General features: G+C 37.8%; 1 protein-coding gene across 10 annotated transcripts in view; it reads left to right on the top strand.

The window, feature by feature from the left end:
- The window catches only part of EXOC4 (exocyst complex component 4), an 818,008-nt gene that overhangs the window by 219,624 nt on the left and 582,396 nt on the right, over positions 1-15,988 (top strand). For all 10 annotated transcript variants that reach the window (XM_017957173.2, XM_021935349.2, XM_017957174.2 and 7 more), the window contains 2 exons: positions 7,671-7,816; positions 12,452-12,540. In XM_017957173.2, coding sequence (XP_017812662.2) covers positions 7,671-7,816; positions 12,452-12,540 — 235 coding nt within the window. The remainder of the gene's footprint in view (positions 1-7,670; positions 7,817-12,451; positions 12,541-15,988) is intronic.

Genomic DNA, 15,988 nt, shown 5'->3' with positions numbered 1-15,988 from the left:
CCCAGGAAGTGGAGGTTGCAGTGAGTCGAGATCACACCATTGTACTCCAGCCTGGGCAACAAGAGTGAAATTCCATCTCAAAAAAAAAAAAGGAGAAAACTCAAAGCCAAAGCAAGCAGAGGTTAGGAAATAATAAAGGTAAAGTGACAATCAATGAAATAAAAATCAGGACAACTGTAGAGAAAAACAATGGAACCAAATAGAGGTCTTTTGTAAAGATCAAAAATTGATATATCTTAACCAACCAATTAAAAAAGAGGGAGATCTAAAGAATACCAAAATCAGAAAATGAAAGAGGAGATGTAACTACAGACTCTATACAGAAATTAAAAGGATTCTGATACTACTATGATATGCCAGTCAGACAATGTAGATGAAACAGACAAATTTCTACAAAGACACAAAGTACGAAAACTGACTCAAGAAGAAATAGAAAATCTGAATTGTCGTATAACAAATAAATTAGTAATTAAAAATTTTCCTGCCCATTATGTAATTCACACAAATATTCTGTCAAACATTTAAAGATGAAATAATACCAGTCCTTTGCAAACTCTTTCAGAAAATAGAGAAACAGTTTCTAATGCATCCTAGTAGGCCAGTCTTACCCTAATAACAAAGCCAAAGTATTATAGGAAACTGTAGACTTACAAACATAAGTATAATAATGTTGAACAAAATATTAACAAACTGAATGTATCGACATATAAACTGTATTATACCGTGATTCATTGGGATTTATTTTAAAAGTCAATTAATGTATTACCATATTAATAAAGAGCCAAAGTCACATAATCATCTCAATAGATATGGAAAAGCACTTGACCTCCACTGATTATTCATTAAAAAATGAAACTTACTCAACCTCATGAAAGACACTTGTGAAAAACCTGCAGCTAGCATCACCAAGGAACTTTTGACCTAATGCAAATTTATTAACTTATAGAACATGGAAATACCATCAATCTTAACCTATTCACATTATTTACCTCAAGTTCAAGGGAGTATATTCCAAACAAAATTTATTGCCACCATGCGCTACGAAACCCATTTTTCGTGCATTCTTAATTATTGTTCATAGAGCCATAACTTTTTAAATCCCTCAAATAGCAATCTTTTAGCCATTGCTTTTATTTCTCCTTTTTTCTTTTTTCTCCTTTTTTTTCAGAATGACTGATTAAATTTTGTTCATTTTTTTTCTCTGCCTTGACTCTTAAATTTGTCCTAATTGTATAATCTTATTGCCACTGCTTTAGTTTAAAACCTTTCAATTTTCTAAATTGAGCTGTCTTGGTAGGTTGTCTCTTCTTGCTCTCCTTCCTTTATAGGATTTTCCTGATCATTCTTTTGCCTCCAATCCCATTTCCTTCCAGTCAATAATTTTGTATGCTGTCAGATCAATTTACATACAGCATGTTTATCACCATTTCATTTGCCTGTTTAAAACTCTTTTTTCATTGCCTCATTTTGTATTTGGCTTCAGTTTGTAAGTTTGTTATTACAGATTCTTTTTTTTTTCTTTTTTTTTTTTTGAAAGATTCTTGGAAGTTTGTCAGTGTACTCCCTTTCCAGGCTTACCTCTCGTTGGTCATTTTAATGTCACCTGAAATATTTGTTAGTTACTGAAGACACCCTAAATGGTTCCAGCACTATTTCTTTGCTTATTCTGTTCTGTGCCTTCCCCCCCCCCCCCCCCACATTCTAAGATTCAATTTATGTCCTTCTATAGTTCCATGATCTTGAATGCTTTTTTTGTTGCCCTAGTTAGGAGCCATCTTGTCCTCCTACAAATGCACTTAGCCATATTTTTGTCCTGATGTTTTACCACTTTCTCCTTTGTATTGTAGTCATTCATGTGTGTCTCTATTGCTAGATAAGTACACTGAGGGAAGGACTTATTTTTGAGTCCTGGTTTTATATCTAGCATAATACTTTGCATATTTTATGTGTTAAATAAATATATATTTAAAATGAATGAAAGCATTTGGAAGCTATTAAAACTGGGCTTTCTTTGCTAAGAGCTATTCTCTTGGGAAAAAGAAAAAAAAACAAAACATGAGTAGTTTGATCAGATGTTTGATACAGGACCCAAAATACCTGTGTACTCTTGGAAGTTTTTGATTTGTTTTATTCTGAACACTAATGAACCATTCACAAGACCATAGCATTAGTGGTTTTAATTGTACAGCTGCCACTGACAATGAGTATAATTGAGCAGGCATCCACTTTGTTTTCAAAATGATGATTTTTTCCTTTGCTTTCCTTACTGCAGAATATTTTAGACTTTATACAATGGGGAAATTAGACTGCTATATTGAAAAAAATAACTTTTTCTGTTATTAACACTATTCATAGTAAATCTATGAGGAAAACCCGATAATTTTTGGTAATTTAAAATGGACATCCTAACTTAAAAATATTATTATATTATTTCAGTCTCTTGGCTATAATGTTTTCAGGAATCAAGGTTATAATTTGGTGGATGTATTACCCTGATTTTGTCTCTCATCCTTTTCAAGTGCCTTTGAGACATCCTGTATCGGGTAAGACTATACTTTCTGCTTGGGCTCTTCCCTTGCTCCATGAAAACCAGGAGGTGCCTTCTGGAAGAAAGCCAGAGGGATTCACCTACTGTGCTTCCTTGTTTCTTCCAGGGATCATAGCTGTCAGTTTCTGCCTAATTAGATTCCTCTCTAGGGTCTTCAAATTCTTATTTTTTAGTATTTTTTTGGCTTTTACAATTATCAGCAAGAGGACCAGTTCAATGAGAACTGCTTTGCTGTACCCAGAATACAAACTCTTGGGCACTTGCATTTTAAAAGAGCAAGTTATTGAAAATTCCAGTATTTAATATAGGCACATTTAAAATATTGCCCAAGAGAAGTTGAGTCTTAGTTCATGTTGAGGTGATGTTTTCGTGTTACTATTTCTCATATCTATTATCAGATTCATCAAGGAGGACCAATATACTATGGCTTAATGTAAATCACTGAATATGTGAAGTTAGTAGTCAAGAAAATTGGGGCAGGACGTAGTGGTTCACGCCTGTAATCCCAGCACTTTGGGAGGCCAAGGCGGGCAGATCACGAGGTCAGGAGATCGAGACCGTCCTGGCTAACATGGTGAAACCCCGTCTCTACTAAAAATACAGAAATTAGCCTGGTGTGGTGGCACACACCTGTAATCCCTGCTACTCAGGAGAGTGAGGCAGGAGAATCGCTTGAACCTGGGAGGTGGTGGATTCAGTGAGCCGAGATCGTGCCACTGCACTCCAGCCTGGGCAACAGAGCAAGACTCCATCTTAAAAAAAAGGCAAGAAAAAAAAAGCAAGGAAAATGGGGTTCATAGTTGTACAGACTGAAATCTGTGCAAACCACTACTCCTGTTTTTATGAGATACCAGTATTCTGCAAAGATAGTAATTTTGGTATAAATGTCAATAGATGCATGTTAATATATACTCATTGGCCAGGCGCGGTGGCTCAAGCCTGTAATTCCAGCACTTTGGGAGGCCGAGACGGGCGGATCACGAGGTCAGGAAATCGAGACCATCCTGGCTAACACGGTGAAACCCCGTCTCTACTAAAAAATACAAAAAACTAGCTGGGCGAGGTGGCGGGCGCCTGTAGTCCCAGCTACTCGGGAGACTGAAGCAGGAGAATGGCGGGAACCCGGGAGGCGGGGCTTGCAGTGAGCCGAGATCAGGCCACTGCACTCCAGCCTGGGCGGCAGAGCGAGACTGTCTCAAAAAAAAAAAAAAAAATATATATATACACACACACACACACACACACACACACACACACACACACACACACACACACACATATCAATCCAGAGGTATCTTAGTGAAGGAACAAATACTCATTTAAGCTAAGAAGATATATTAGATGCTCCAAAGACATTTTATCTGTGGTTAAAAATCACAACCATCCCTTTTCTTTTAAATTTTATTTGTATTGTAGATTTTTGAACAGAGGATTAATTTACAGAGTTCATTCTACTTTGGAGACTATTTTTAATTTGCATATAACAACATATTCATTAAGGCTTCTTATATACTTAAAAAAAATGTTCAGCAGTTGTATTTTTTTGATTTGCTGGTCTGTTGCATGGCTCTGTGGTGGAAGTATAGAAATGTAATGCTTTAAGGAACATATAAATTGGGGGTAGTCAGGTGTCTTTTTTATTAGATAAGGACTAATAATATCAGGCAGTTTTTGATGAATACTTATTGAATGATGTAGAAAATGGGTGTTTTAAGAGTTCAGGAAAGGGTATGGCCGACTACAGTGGCCTGGGAAGGGCTCATTGAAGAAAAAACATTGGAATTGTTCTTGGAAGGGTTTGTTGGTATTTATTTAGGAGAGAAGGTAATCTAGATTAGGCCTTTTAGAAATGAGAATGCCCACATATATTAAGGGAAGAGTTAAGTAATTTTGATTGCAGTGTTGGGTTCACATTTGAGAGAATAAGATACACTTGGACATATGTATTGAAGTCAGAATATTGTAGACGATGAAAGGAGTAGCCTTCTGATGATAGCAGCAGTGTTTTAGGACTGTCTGTTGATAGTATGTGAGGAGGGCTGGAGGGGTAAGAGATGAGAGACAGAAAATTCAGTGAATACTAATTGAACTAAGTTGGTGGCTGTCAAAATGGACAGAAATGGGCAAACTAGGAGAGAGTTGAGGAACAGTCATTAATGATCTTGAGGACTAATTCCTTTATGGGCACAAAGGGTATGGGAATGTATCAAAAGATGATCCTGAAGTTTTAAACCTGAAAAGTAGTGAAAATAAGAAACTACCAACAAAAAGAAGACAGAAGGAATTAATGCTTTTGTTGGAAGATGATTTAGGTTTCAGAGAAGTTGATTTTGTTAGTGAAATATGTGAATATATATCAAGCATGCAGTCACAGATGTGGGACTAGAGCTCAGGAGAGAAATGAGGAATAAATCACATTGTGATAAAGGAAACAGTAGATGTAAAGGCTACTTTTTAAAGTTTGGAACCCAAAGACAAAAGGAAAATAAGATTATAGATATAGCATGAGGACCAATGCAAGATTTTTGTTGAGAAAGTAGGATAAGTATGTGTTTGCAGATTGAAAGCAGAAGTGGGTGGATAGGAATAGACTAACAATGCTGAGTGGTAACAATTAAAGGGACTTTACTGATGATGAGAAAAAGCAAAATGATTTTAAAATACCTGTGTTTTGAGGTCAGTATTTTATTACACAAGGCCTTAATCATTGGATTCTAGGACAGCAAGTCCTCAAAAGAGTTACTTGGATTAATGCATTTTCACGCTTTAGTAGAAACATCGCTGTGTCATGTTGGTGTTAACCGTCTGAAATATGAGTGAAACAATGCATTTCTATACATCTTTCTGTGTTATTTTAATTTGAAATTCTTTTCTGGTTTACTGATCTTTTTGATCACAGATTGCTGAAAATCTTATTAGTAGCAGTGACAAATATACAATATAATTTAGTCCCTGAGTTGAGTTGTTCCTAGAGACCCAACTCAATATTCTCCCTGACCATTGGGTAATTTGGGTGATGTATTAACAGAGATAGTATTTATCATTGTATTATTTCATTCACATACTAAATAATACTCTAGTGGCTTCGTAAATAAATAAAAAATATTTACCAGTCTATTGACATGTTTTATACTTTCCAGGTGCAATCCTTATTGGATTGAAATAAGAAAATGAAATAAAGTCCATTTACTGCCACCTATAGACCTGTGCTTATTTAGGTGCTCTTGTGTTAAGTGCATATATATTTACTATTGTTATATTCTCTTGCAGAATTGACCCCTTAATTAATGACCTTTTTTTAATCTTTTTTACAGTTTTTGACTTAAAGTCTATTTTGTCTGGTATTGGTATAGCAAATCCTACTCTGTTGTGTTTTCCATTTGTATGGAATAACTTTTTCCATATCTTTACTTTTAGTCCATGTGTCTTTATAGGCAAAGTGAGTTTCTTGCATGCACCACATTACTGGGTCTTATTTATGTATTTATTTATTTGTTGTTTATTAGACAGAGTCTCACTCTGTTGCCGAGGCTGGAGTGCAGTGGCGTGATCTCGGCTCACTGCAAGCTCTGCCTCCCGGGTTCATGCCATCCTCCTGCCTCAGCCTCCCTAGTAGCTGGGAGTACAGGCGCCCACTACCACGCCCGGCTAATTTTTTGTATTTTTAGTAGAGACAGGGTTTCACCGTGTTAGCCAGGATGCTCTCGATCTCCTGATTTCGTGATCTGCCCTCCTCCGCCTCCCAAAGTTCCAAAGTGCTGGGATTACAGGTGTGAGCCACCGCACCCGGCCTGGGTCTTGTTTTTTAATTCATTCGGCTACTGTGTATCTAATCAGGGAATTTAGTTTGTTTACACTGTGTTATTACTGATAGGTAAGGACTTACTGCTGGTATTTTGTTACTTGTTTTCTAGTCATTTTGTAACTCTTCCTTCTTATTGTCTTTGTGGTTACATGATCTCTCTGGTAGCATGTTTCAATTTGCTGCCTTTTGTTTTTAGTGTATTTGTTATGGGTTTTTGCTTTGTGATAATTCTTAGATTTTAAATTGGATTGATTTTATAAGTAGAACCTGTTGGCAGTAGTCAATTTTTTAATTTTTTAATTTTTTTGAGACGGAGTCTCACTCTGTCACCCAGGCTGGAGTGCAGTGGCGTGATCTCAGCCCATTGCAACCTCTGCTTCAAGTGATTCTTGTGCTTCAGCCTCCCAAGTAGCTGGGACTACACTTGTGCACCATCATACCCAGTCAATTTTTTTTTTTTTTTTTTTTAAAGTAGAGATAAGGTTTCACTATGTTGGTCAGGCTGGTCTCGAACTTCTGGCCTCAAGTGACACTCCTACCTCAGCCTCCCAAAGTGCTGGGATTACAGGCATGAGCCACTTTGCCTACCTAGTAGTCGATTTTTTAAAAGGCAATTGCTTTTCTTCTGTTGAAGCTCTCAAATGAGTAGTGGCTATGGAAATTCTTTGTAGGTCAGGACTTCTTAGCTTCCTGTGGCCTTTCTGTATCTCTTATTGGCAGGTTTGTTGTAGTGTTTATCCGCTATGTGTAATAGTGAGTGGTAAGAGCATGGACTTCCTAGTCCACTAGGGATCACTTTACAGCTCTTGAACCTCTGTAAGCCCCATTTCTTTGTTTATAATCTGTGAATTTATCTGATAAAATTCCGTGCTTTAAAAGAGATAATACATTTTACATGGATTAACATGTTGCCTGCATCATAGTAAGCCCTGAGTAAATGTTATGGCATTGCTGCTAATGCTGCTGTAGTTCAGAATAGTGAGGATTAAATTGTGATTAAAGAGGAATGTTGATTCACTCACTCAGCACAATATCTGGCACATAGTAGATACGCAATAAAAACGTTCCTTTTACTCCCATGTTCAGATGCCCACCACACCTCTTCCCTATATGAATAGGTAACAAGTAAATGACTTACCAGCTATAATGAATCTTTTCTTAGATCCCCAACTAGGAAAATTAATGACCAGGTTAATATATTCCTGAATGTCAAGCATGAGGTTTTAGAATTAGATTTGCATGGTTTTAAAATAGTTTTTCTTAATAGCACATTAAAAATGTGTATATTAACATTAACTTGTTTATCTGGTTGCACAGATGCTGTTGACTGAGTACTTGGATATGAAAAATACTCGTACGGCTTCTGAACCATCAGCTCAACTAAGCTATGCCAGCACTGGACGAGAGTTTGCAGCCTTTTTTGCCAAGAAGAAACCTCAAAGGCCAAAAAATTCTCTTTTCAAGTAAGTATTATTCTGCTGTTAAGATAATAGGTTTTAAGAATTCTTAGACTGAAGTAAGATGACTTCCTACTTTATTGATAGCCATAACTTTCTCTAGCTTAAGTTGATTGAAGTAATTTAGAGGAAGTGAATATATGTTGAGTTTTATTTATTTTTGTTTTCTGTCAGGTGAAGTGGCTGTTTTGGGTATGGTGACTGGACTACCTGGAACTCCTAATAAAAATTTCTGGAACTTGTTTCAGGGAAGTTTTATTTAAAATTAAGAGAAATGAAACTCCCCAATTGTTTCCGGGGAATTTTATATGAAATGAAAGGAAATGAAATATGTCAGCCTTGAAAAAGCCCCAAGAGCCAAGAAACAACCTTTGTTAATAAAGTTATGCAAATGTTTCTAGCTAAGCAGTATTGGGCCTTATGTGGTTACTTGTTTAATAAAAGAACAATCTGGGTTTTTTTTTTCCCTAATTATTACCTTAGTTAACTCCACCAAGCCATGTGCCCAAAGTGTGTATCTCTTGGCAACAGCTAATAGTTAATAATATTGATAATAACTTCAATAATAATAGCTACCATTGATTGTTTCCTAGGTATCAGGCAGTATACTGGGTGAGTTTCCCAAAATAATCTCAATTAAACATACTTTAAATTGGATTATACTAAATTTCAGCAGCAGCAGTAGTAGCTAACGTTTATTGAGTTCTTACTAAGTGCTAATCAAGGCATTACATTATTTTCATAGATTATTTTATTTACTAATTACAACAACCTTATAGGCAAGGGTTGTATTTTTAATACTTTGTATACATAAAAAAATGGAGACATGAATGGTTAAGGAATTTATATAAGGTCGCATAGCTAACATGTGGTAGAAGGAGGATTTAAATCCTGGCAGTCTTACTTTAGATCTGTTTTCTTTTGAGGGTTTAGTAGATATTTAAGAAGTTGTGTCTGTAAATATAAGCATGTAAAGTGACCACCACAGAAGTATCCCAGTATATTGAATTTGTTCTTTTTCACTAGTTGGAGCTCTAATACCTTCTATTGATTCACATTTGAGGCTTGTTTTTGTCTTAGATTTGTAGTGTTTTTAATAATTAAAGAAAGCTTCAACAGTTTATTTATTTTGTGATCTAGCAGAGAGATTTATTTAGTATGTCCCTGCCAGAAATGAAATCTATTCTGTTTATTGAATGCATTCCTTTTTAAATAGTTTTATTCAGAGAGTAGCTGCAATATCAGTTAAAATGCTTTAGGCTGCAAGTAACATAAAACCTTAAGTGCAACAGGTTGAACTATAGGAAAGTTACTATCTCACATAACAGGGATGAATGTGGAGGTTTCCTTAATTCAACTGTACAGTATCGTAAAGGATTCAGCCCTTTCCATCTCTCTTTATTGCCATTCTCAACACATTAGTAATGTTTTCTATTGTGATCACGAGGTGTGTCCAGTCCACTAAAGACAGTGTGGGCAAGAAAATAGCATGTGATTCTCCCTGTGAATCTGTCTCTTTAAAAAAACATATAGACTTTATTTTTAGAACAGTTTTAGCTTTATAGAAAAGTAGAGCAGGAAACACAGAGAGTTCCTTTATATTCCCCCGTTCTCGTTTTACCCTATTAACATCTGGTATTAGCATGGTCTGTTTGTTAGAATTGATGAACCAGTATTGACATGTCATTATTAACTAAATTCCATAGTTTACATTAGGGTTTACTCTTTGCATTGTACAGTTCCAATGGGTTTTCACAAAGGCATAAGGTCATGTATCCACCATTACAGTGTCATGCAGAACAGTTTCACTGCCCTAAACATCTTCCATTCACCACATATTCATCCCTCCACCCTCCCTAACCCCTGGCAACCTCTGATCTTTTGATTATCTCCACAGGTTTTGCTTCTTCCAGAATGTCGTATAGTCAGAATCAGTGTTTAGCCTTTTCAGAATGGCTTCTTTCACTTAGCAATATGCATTTAAATTTCTTCCACATCTTTTTGTGGCTTGATAGATGTCTCTTTGTGTTGCTGAGTAACATTCCTTTATGTGGATATGCCATAGCTTGCTTATTTACCTATTGAAGGACATTTTGGTTGCTTCCAACTTCTGGCAATCCTGAATAAAGCTGCTCTAAACACTCATGTGCAGGTTTTGGTGTGACATAACTTTTCAACTCATTTTGGTAAATACCTGGGAGCAACATTGCTGGATCATTTGGTAATACTATGTTTAGCTTCATAAGACACTGTCAAACTGTCTTCTAAAGTGGCTGTACCATTTTAAATATTTTTAAATTAGTACTTATTAATTATCAATTTATTAGTCATTTCTGCTAGTGACAAAACTCTTTGGTAAGTTCCTATTAAGCTCTAGGATTGGATCATAAGCCCATTCCTAAACTAGTCACTGGCAAGGGGAAGCAGATCTCAGTGGTTGTCTTAAACTAGTCAGGTTCCTCTCTGGTGCTAGGTTTCCAGCTGGAGAGGAAGCCACTTTTTCTGAGCACATGACTGAGTAAAGAGCAAGGAAGTCGAATGCCCAGATGGAATCAGAGCTATACCAGCAAGCACAAAGATAGTAGAAGGAAAAGGTAGTTGGTAGAGGCAACTGACACTGTCTCAAATGCGCCTCACCAGGCTCTTTTCTTGTCTTGTCTTTTCTTTTCTTTTCTCTTCTTTTCTCTTCTCTTCTTTTCTCTTCTTCTCTCCTCTCCTCTTCTATTTTTCTTTTCTCTATTTCTAGCTCAATTGAACCTTCTAAATATGGAATCATTGCAGAAAGCAGGCTTTAGGGTTTTTAGAGTTCATGCTCTCAACCATCACTCTGACTTTCAGCCTCAGTCAGACGGCATACACATTTTCAAACATTTAGCCAGTGCTTCTGAAGTTGTGGTATTGGAAAAAAAAATAGAAATTGTTAGAAATGAACAAATTGTCTTAAATAATTATTACACATTTATTATTATTGGGCAGTAATGAAACTTATCACAGAGACACAGAATTAGGCCATTATTACAGATGTATCTGTTTCCAGTCTTGGTTCTATCATTGAGCCCATGTGAGTCTGGGCAGGTCTCAGTGCCTCTGGCTATAAAATAAGGAGGTGAGACTCAATCTCTAGTGCCTCTTTTACTGCAAAATTATATCAATCTGTGACTTGTCGCAGACATGAAAAGAATTCCTGAGTAGCAAAAATACATCAAGTCATAAAGGATTAAGATTTTGGCGAGCTGTAATCTGTTTTTATCACATATGTGAAGGACTTTATTACCCTCTTTAATTGCCCTTAGCTAAGGTTAATTAAGTTTGTTTAAGTCCTGCCTTATTGTGCTATGTGTGCCTCTCTATTCTTTGCTTAAGAGTTTATTTTTTTTTTCTTTGTCATATCTGATCAATAGCTGTCAGCATGCTTTTTGGAGGTCAGTGGCTTCTTTTCTGCCCTTGACTGGCAGGTGGCATGTTTGAAGTACTGCACACTTTGCCTGCTTTCCGGCTGTTAGTACCCTCTTAGTTCTTGGCAGGGTGCAGAGAGGGGATCAAGTAACCCAAGTGTTTCCCTCACAGACTGACATTCATCTTGGTATTCATCTTCCTTGTCAAGGAAAGGATAAAGAAGGCATAATTGAGAAAATGATGGTGTGCCTGCCTTGTTGCCAGAAACCTATCCCATTAGCACTGTTGCTTGTACTATGTTGCTGCTTACCCCTTAGTGGCAGTCATTCATAGAAGGATTCCTCCGTCTGGCAGGTTGTTATCCTGCCTTTGAAATCTCAGTTTGAAATGGAATCTCTTAGCACATCAAAGGATTTACTGTTTGATATGTCATAATTTTATCTGTTTTTTTCTTACTTGCACGTTTCTCTTAAGACTGATTTGTTTTTGTTATTTCTTTTTATAGTTATTATTTTAGGTTTTAGAAACCTGTTCTTTGTCATGAGTCTCTCGTTCTCCTTCCTTCACCAGTGTTTCTAACCTCTGAAATAGTTCCTGGGTAGGTGTGAACAAATATTGCGTAGCTTGGTATTTTTGAGAGTATTTTATATGGTAGGCAGCAGGTCAAAAAACTAGCAGCCATTCAGAGAAGAAACTGTTTTTTAGGCCATTTAGGGAGAGACCATAGCTGCCTTGCTTTTCTGGTACCATTTTTCAGCCACATTTCTAGTATGTCCTTTGTCTAGTCCTCTACCTATGGGAGTTAGGCGCGAGTTCTGCTCTGAGGAGCCAGTGTGTCTGTGTTGGCAGATGGCAGTCACTGGTGACTTTTGAGCTGGATGGTAACGTAATTAGAATGACTTCATAGGATGCTCTCATTGCTGTATGTATAAGGATCCTGGCAAAGGCTGATGGGGGTCTGAAAGCAAAAGGAAGTTGGGGCAGATCAGAGTTGTACCAGTTGAAATGGAGAATTAGCAAAAGATCCAAATACGGTTGTAATGGAGCCTTAGCCAGGAATATCATTCATAAATCAAGGTCTGTGGCAGCTGGCCCTGGCCCTGTCATGGTATAGCCAAAGTGTCTTCATCACAGAACGTCGGGGAGCACCACATAGACCAGAGTAGAATACTTGTGGAATACAGAGCTGGTCAGCCCTTACTCATTTTATACTTGCTTATCTGTTTACCCTATGTTTCTCTGCAGGTTCGAATCGTCCTCCCATGCCATCAGTATGAGCGCCTATCTGCGAGAACAGAGAAGGGAACTCTATAGTCGGAGTGGAGAACTGCAAGGTGGGTGATTGATTTTTCTCTGGAAAAATTAATTTTCTGGAGGAATATCTCCTTTATTGCATGTGAGTTTGTTTCCTGAATTCACAAGATCCTTTCAAGATAACAAACACTTAATGACTTAATAATTTGTTTCGTCTATAATTTCTCAGCATCTGCTGCCAAGCAGGTAAAACATTACTGTGGCCATAGAACTCATAAGCCTGCGACTGTTCAAGTGGGAATTCAAAGCAAAAAGAGATGAGGCCAGGCTCGTCTTGCTTAAACAGAAGACCCGAGTCCAGTCAGAGTCTAGGAGAATGCTGGGTCTTCTGCGCCTGCCACTGTTACTTCTAATTGCTGTTTTTGACACCTTCTAGAATATTACAGGAGTACCTGAGATTTGGGAAAGGGAAAATGCAACCACTGTCATTATTGAAAGGGAAAAAGATTCCTCTAAATAGTATGTTATAATCGACATAACTGTGATACACAGGATCTTTGATACACATGTGTGGTTACCAAGGAGTTGTAAGCTGAGGAAGAAAATATTTAGAAAATAAATGCAATATAAATAAATATGTTAGACTGATAACATTTCCTTCTGTGACAAAAAGATGCTGATCATAGTAAATGTAATGAGTTAAGAAAGATTTAGAGGTCAGGTATGGTGACTAACACCTGTAATCCCAGCACTTTGGGAGACTGAGGTGGGCAGATCACTTGAGTCCAGAAGTTCAAGACCAGCCTGGATGACATGGTGAAGCCCTGTTTCTATAAAAAGATACAAAAATTAGTTGGGCATGGTGGCATGTGCGTATTCCCAGCTTCTCAGGAGGCTGAGGTGCGATTGCTTGAGCCTGAGAGGCAGAGGTTGCAGTGAGCTGAGATCATGCCACGGCACTTCAACCTGGGTGACAAAGTGAGACCACGGTTCAAAAAAAAAAAAAAAAAAAATGGTGAGGGCCTGCTAAGTGTAAGACATCTTAGGTGTTGGAAGTAATAGAAGTTGGGTACAAAGAAATATAAAGCCTAAAGATCTAGTTATGAAAGTAAAGTATACATATGTGTGTGTGCATAAATACATACACACACACGTCAATAACAATATCAGGAAGTAAATACTAACAACTGAGTGTGTGGTATGGATAAATTGCTAGCGAAATTACAAGAAAGGAGTGATTACATAAATTATTTTATAACTCTGGGCTTTTCTCCATGAGGGATGGGAACAAATAACTTTTACTGTCTTTGATACATTGGAAACACTTAGCATTTTGCAGTGACTGGCCTGTGTAATTAAATATTTAGTTTTTAAGACTCATTATTCTATACCACAAGACTATGAAGTAACCACTCAACCTTTCTTGATTTAAAGACTATTGCCTTGTCATTCCTAACTTCACCTTTGTTATTAATAGAATAACCTCTAAGTTTTTTCAGAGATGCTGCTGTACTCTCTCATAGTTACATCACAGTGATAGTTCTACAGCCCATATATATGGTCACCAGAAGTAAAAGCCTAGAAGTATGTTTAGGGTATTAGGAAGAGGAGATTAGCCTACCAACATTTTATTTAATATGAAAGGGTTGTCATGCATTCTGGAAGACGTGCAACGTGCATGTCGAGAGTCTTGATGAAGAGGAGTACAGACAGTCATTAGACCTGGGACAAGTGAAAGGACAGAAAGGAGTGAAGGAGGAGGGCGACCCATGCTCTGGCAGGCTGCTGCCTCCCAGGAGAAGAGGCGAGGCTGCCGACAGTGAAAGGAAATGATGATAACAGAACATACATTCTTGCAGGAGGTAGGATTGTGCTTGAACTGCCCTTAGCAGCTTATCTAAGGTTAGTGTATCTTCACATTCACGGTGTCCTAATTTTAATTTCTCTTCAGAGTTGCCTTAAGGAACAGTTTACATTTGCCTCCATATTTTCTCTCCACCTGTCTTCTAATACACATACATTTATTTGATGGTGACAAAGCGTCTCCTTTCTTCTTTTTTAGGTTGAGTCCTGATTATTTTCTTTCTTAAAAATTGATAAACATTATCTGTTAGAGCAGTTATAAGGTCCCAGCTAAATTGAGTGGAAAGTAGAGTTCTGTGTGCTCTCGTCCCCACACATGCCCACCTTCTTCCAGTGTCGACATCCGGCAGCACAGTGCAGCCTTCCATTTGACCCTTCCAGATGAACAGGCAGAACATGTCCCTGTCGTTACATAGGGACCAAGGACCTCTCATCGCTCACTCACACTCAAGCATAATTAGTCAACAAGGGCACAAGACTGGTGGCAGATTCTTTCTGCTTGTATGAGTGAGAATGGAGTGCACTCTGTGCGGCAGCCATGGGAAGGCTTTTCAGCCCCGCCCTAGTGGTCCACGCTCTCTTGAGAGACAGTGTAGGGTGGCAGTGCAGAGTAGGCGGCTCTGGGCCCAGGTCGCTTCCATTTAGGAACCTAGCTCCCCAGCACTCTCTTTGTAACCTCCGGCAAGTTCCATGGTCTCTGTGCCTCTTTTTCCTTTTCTCTAAATGGGAATAAAAGTAACACTCCCAACTTCATGAGGTGGTCATGAAAATTAGGTGAGTTAAGCCAGGAAGTGTTTCAAAAGGTGTCTGACATACACTGGATGCTATGCCTTTCTTCTTCTCCTCTTTTCTAGTACTGTGGTGTGACTTCAGAGTTTTCACACACATTCTGTTTGTCCTTTCTGTCATCTGTATATGGGTAAGCCCTCCTGAGCTTTCCAAGTTAAATTTAGGTGTCACTCATTCAGATGGGCTTCCCTGCTTGTCCCTCCTGTCTCAGCCTGTCACAAATACACACACATTCTGGAGTTGTGGCCCCTGCTGTGTGTTACTGCCACATCTTTAATGATGTTGTGCTGAGTACTTTCCATACTGCATTGTGGAACAATGCTCTCTTGTTTGAGTTTGCCACAAAACTGTAAGCTCCAAGGGTAAAATACTATTTTATTTCCTGTGCTTTGCACAGCACCTGGTACAAGAAATGTTTGATAAATACTGGTTGACTTAGTGACAGAATGAATGAGGACAGTTAGGATCTAAAATAGGATAGAGAGCACCATGGAGAGGCAGGAAGGGCCTGAAAGGAGCCACTTTCAGCTTTATAGTTTTCCATTAGTCTTTAAGTTGAAGGCAAAGTAGAGGGTATACATATGTGCTTTTGTCCTCTGCAGTTATAAGCTTTATTAAGTAGAAATATTGCCCTTGAGCGCTCTGGCCCAGGACAGAACTACTGTATGTAATTGAAAAACATTTTAAAATCTAAGTGACAGAGAAATTTTACTCTGTGAGGATGGTTAATGGAGAAATCACTATAATCTAACTAGGAATTTTCCCATCCTTCAAAAATTTAATTGAAATATGGGCTTTCAAGCACAAATCAATTGAACTTACCAGTTTTCAGCAAGGAATATTTCTGGTTACAACAGAAAAAAAGTAATAGTTAGC

Source organism: Papio anubis, chromosome 4 (assembly GCF_008728515.1).
Source record: "Papio anubis isolate 15944 chromosome 4, Panubis1.0, whole genome shotgun sequence".
In the NCBI taxonomy this organism is placed as follows: Eukaryota; Metazoa; Chordata; class Mammalia; order Primates; family Cercopithecidae; genus Papio; species Papio anubis.
This window is presented reverse-complemented; position numbering and strand designations above follow the sequence as displayed.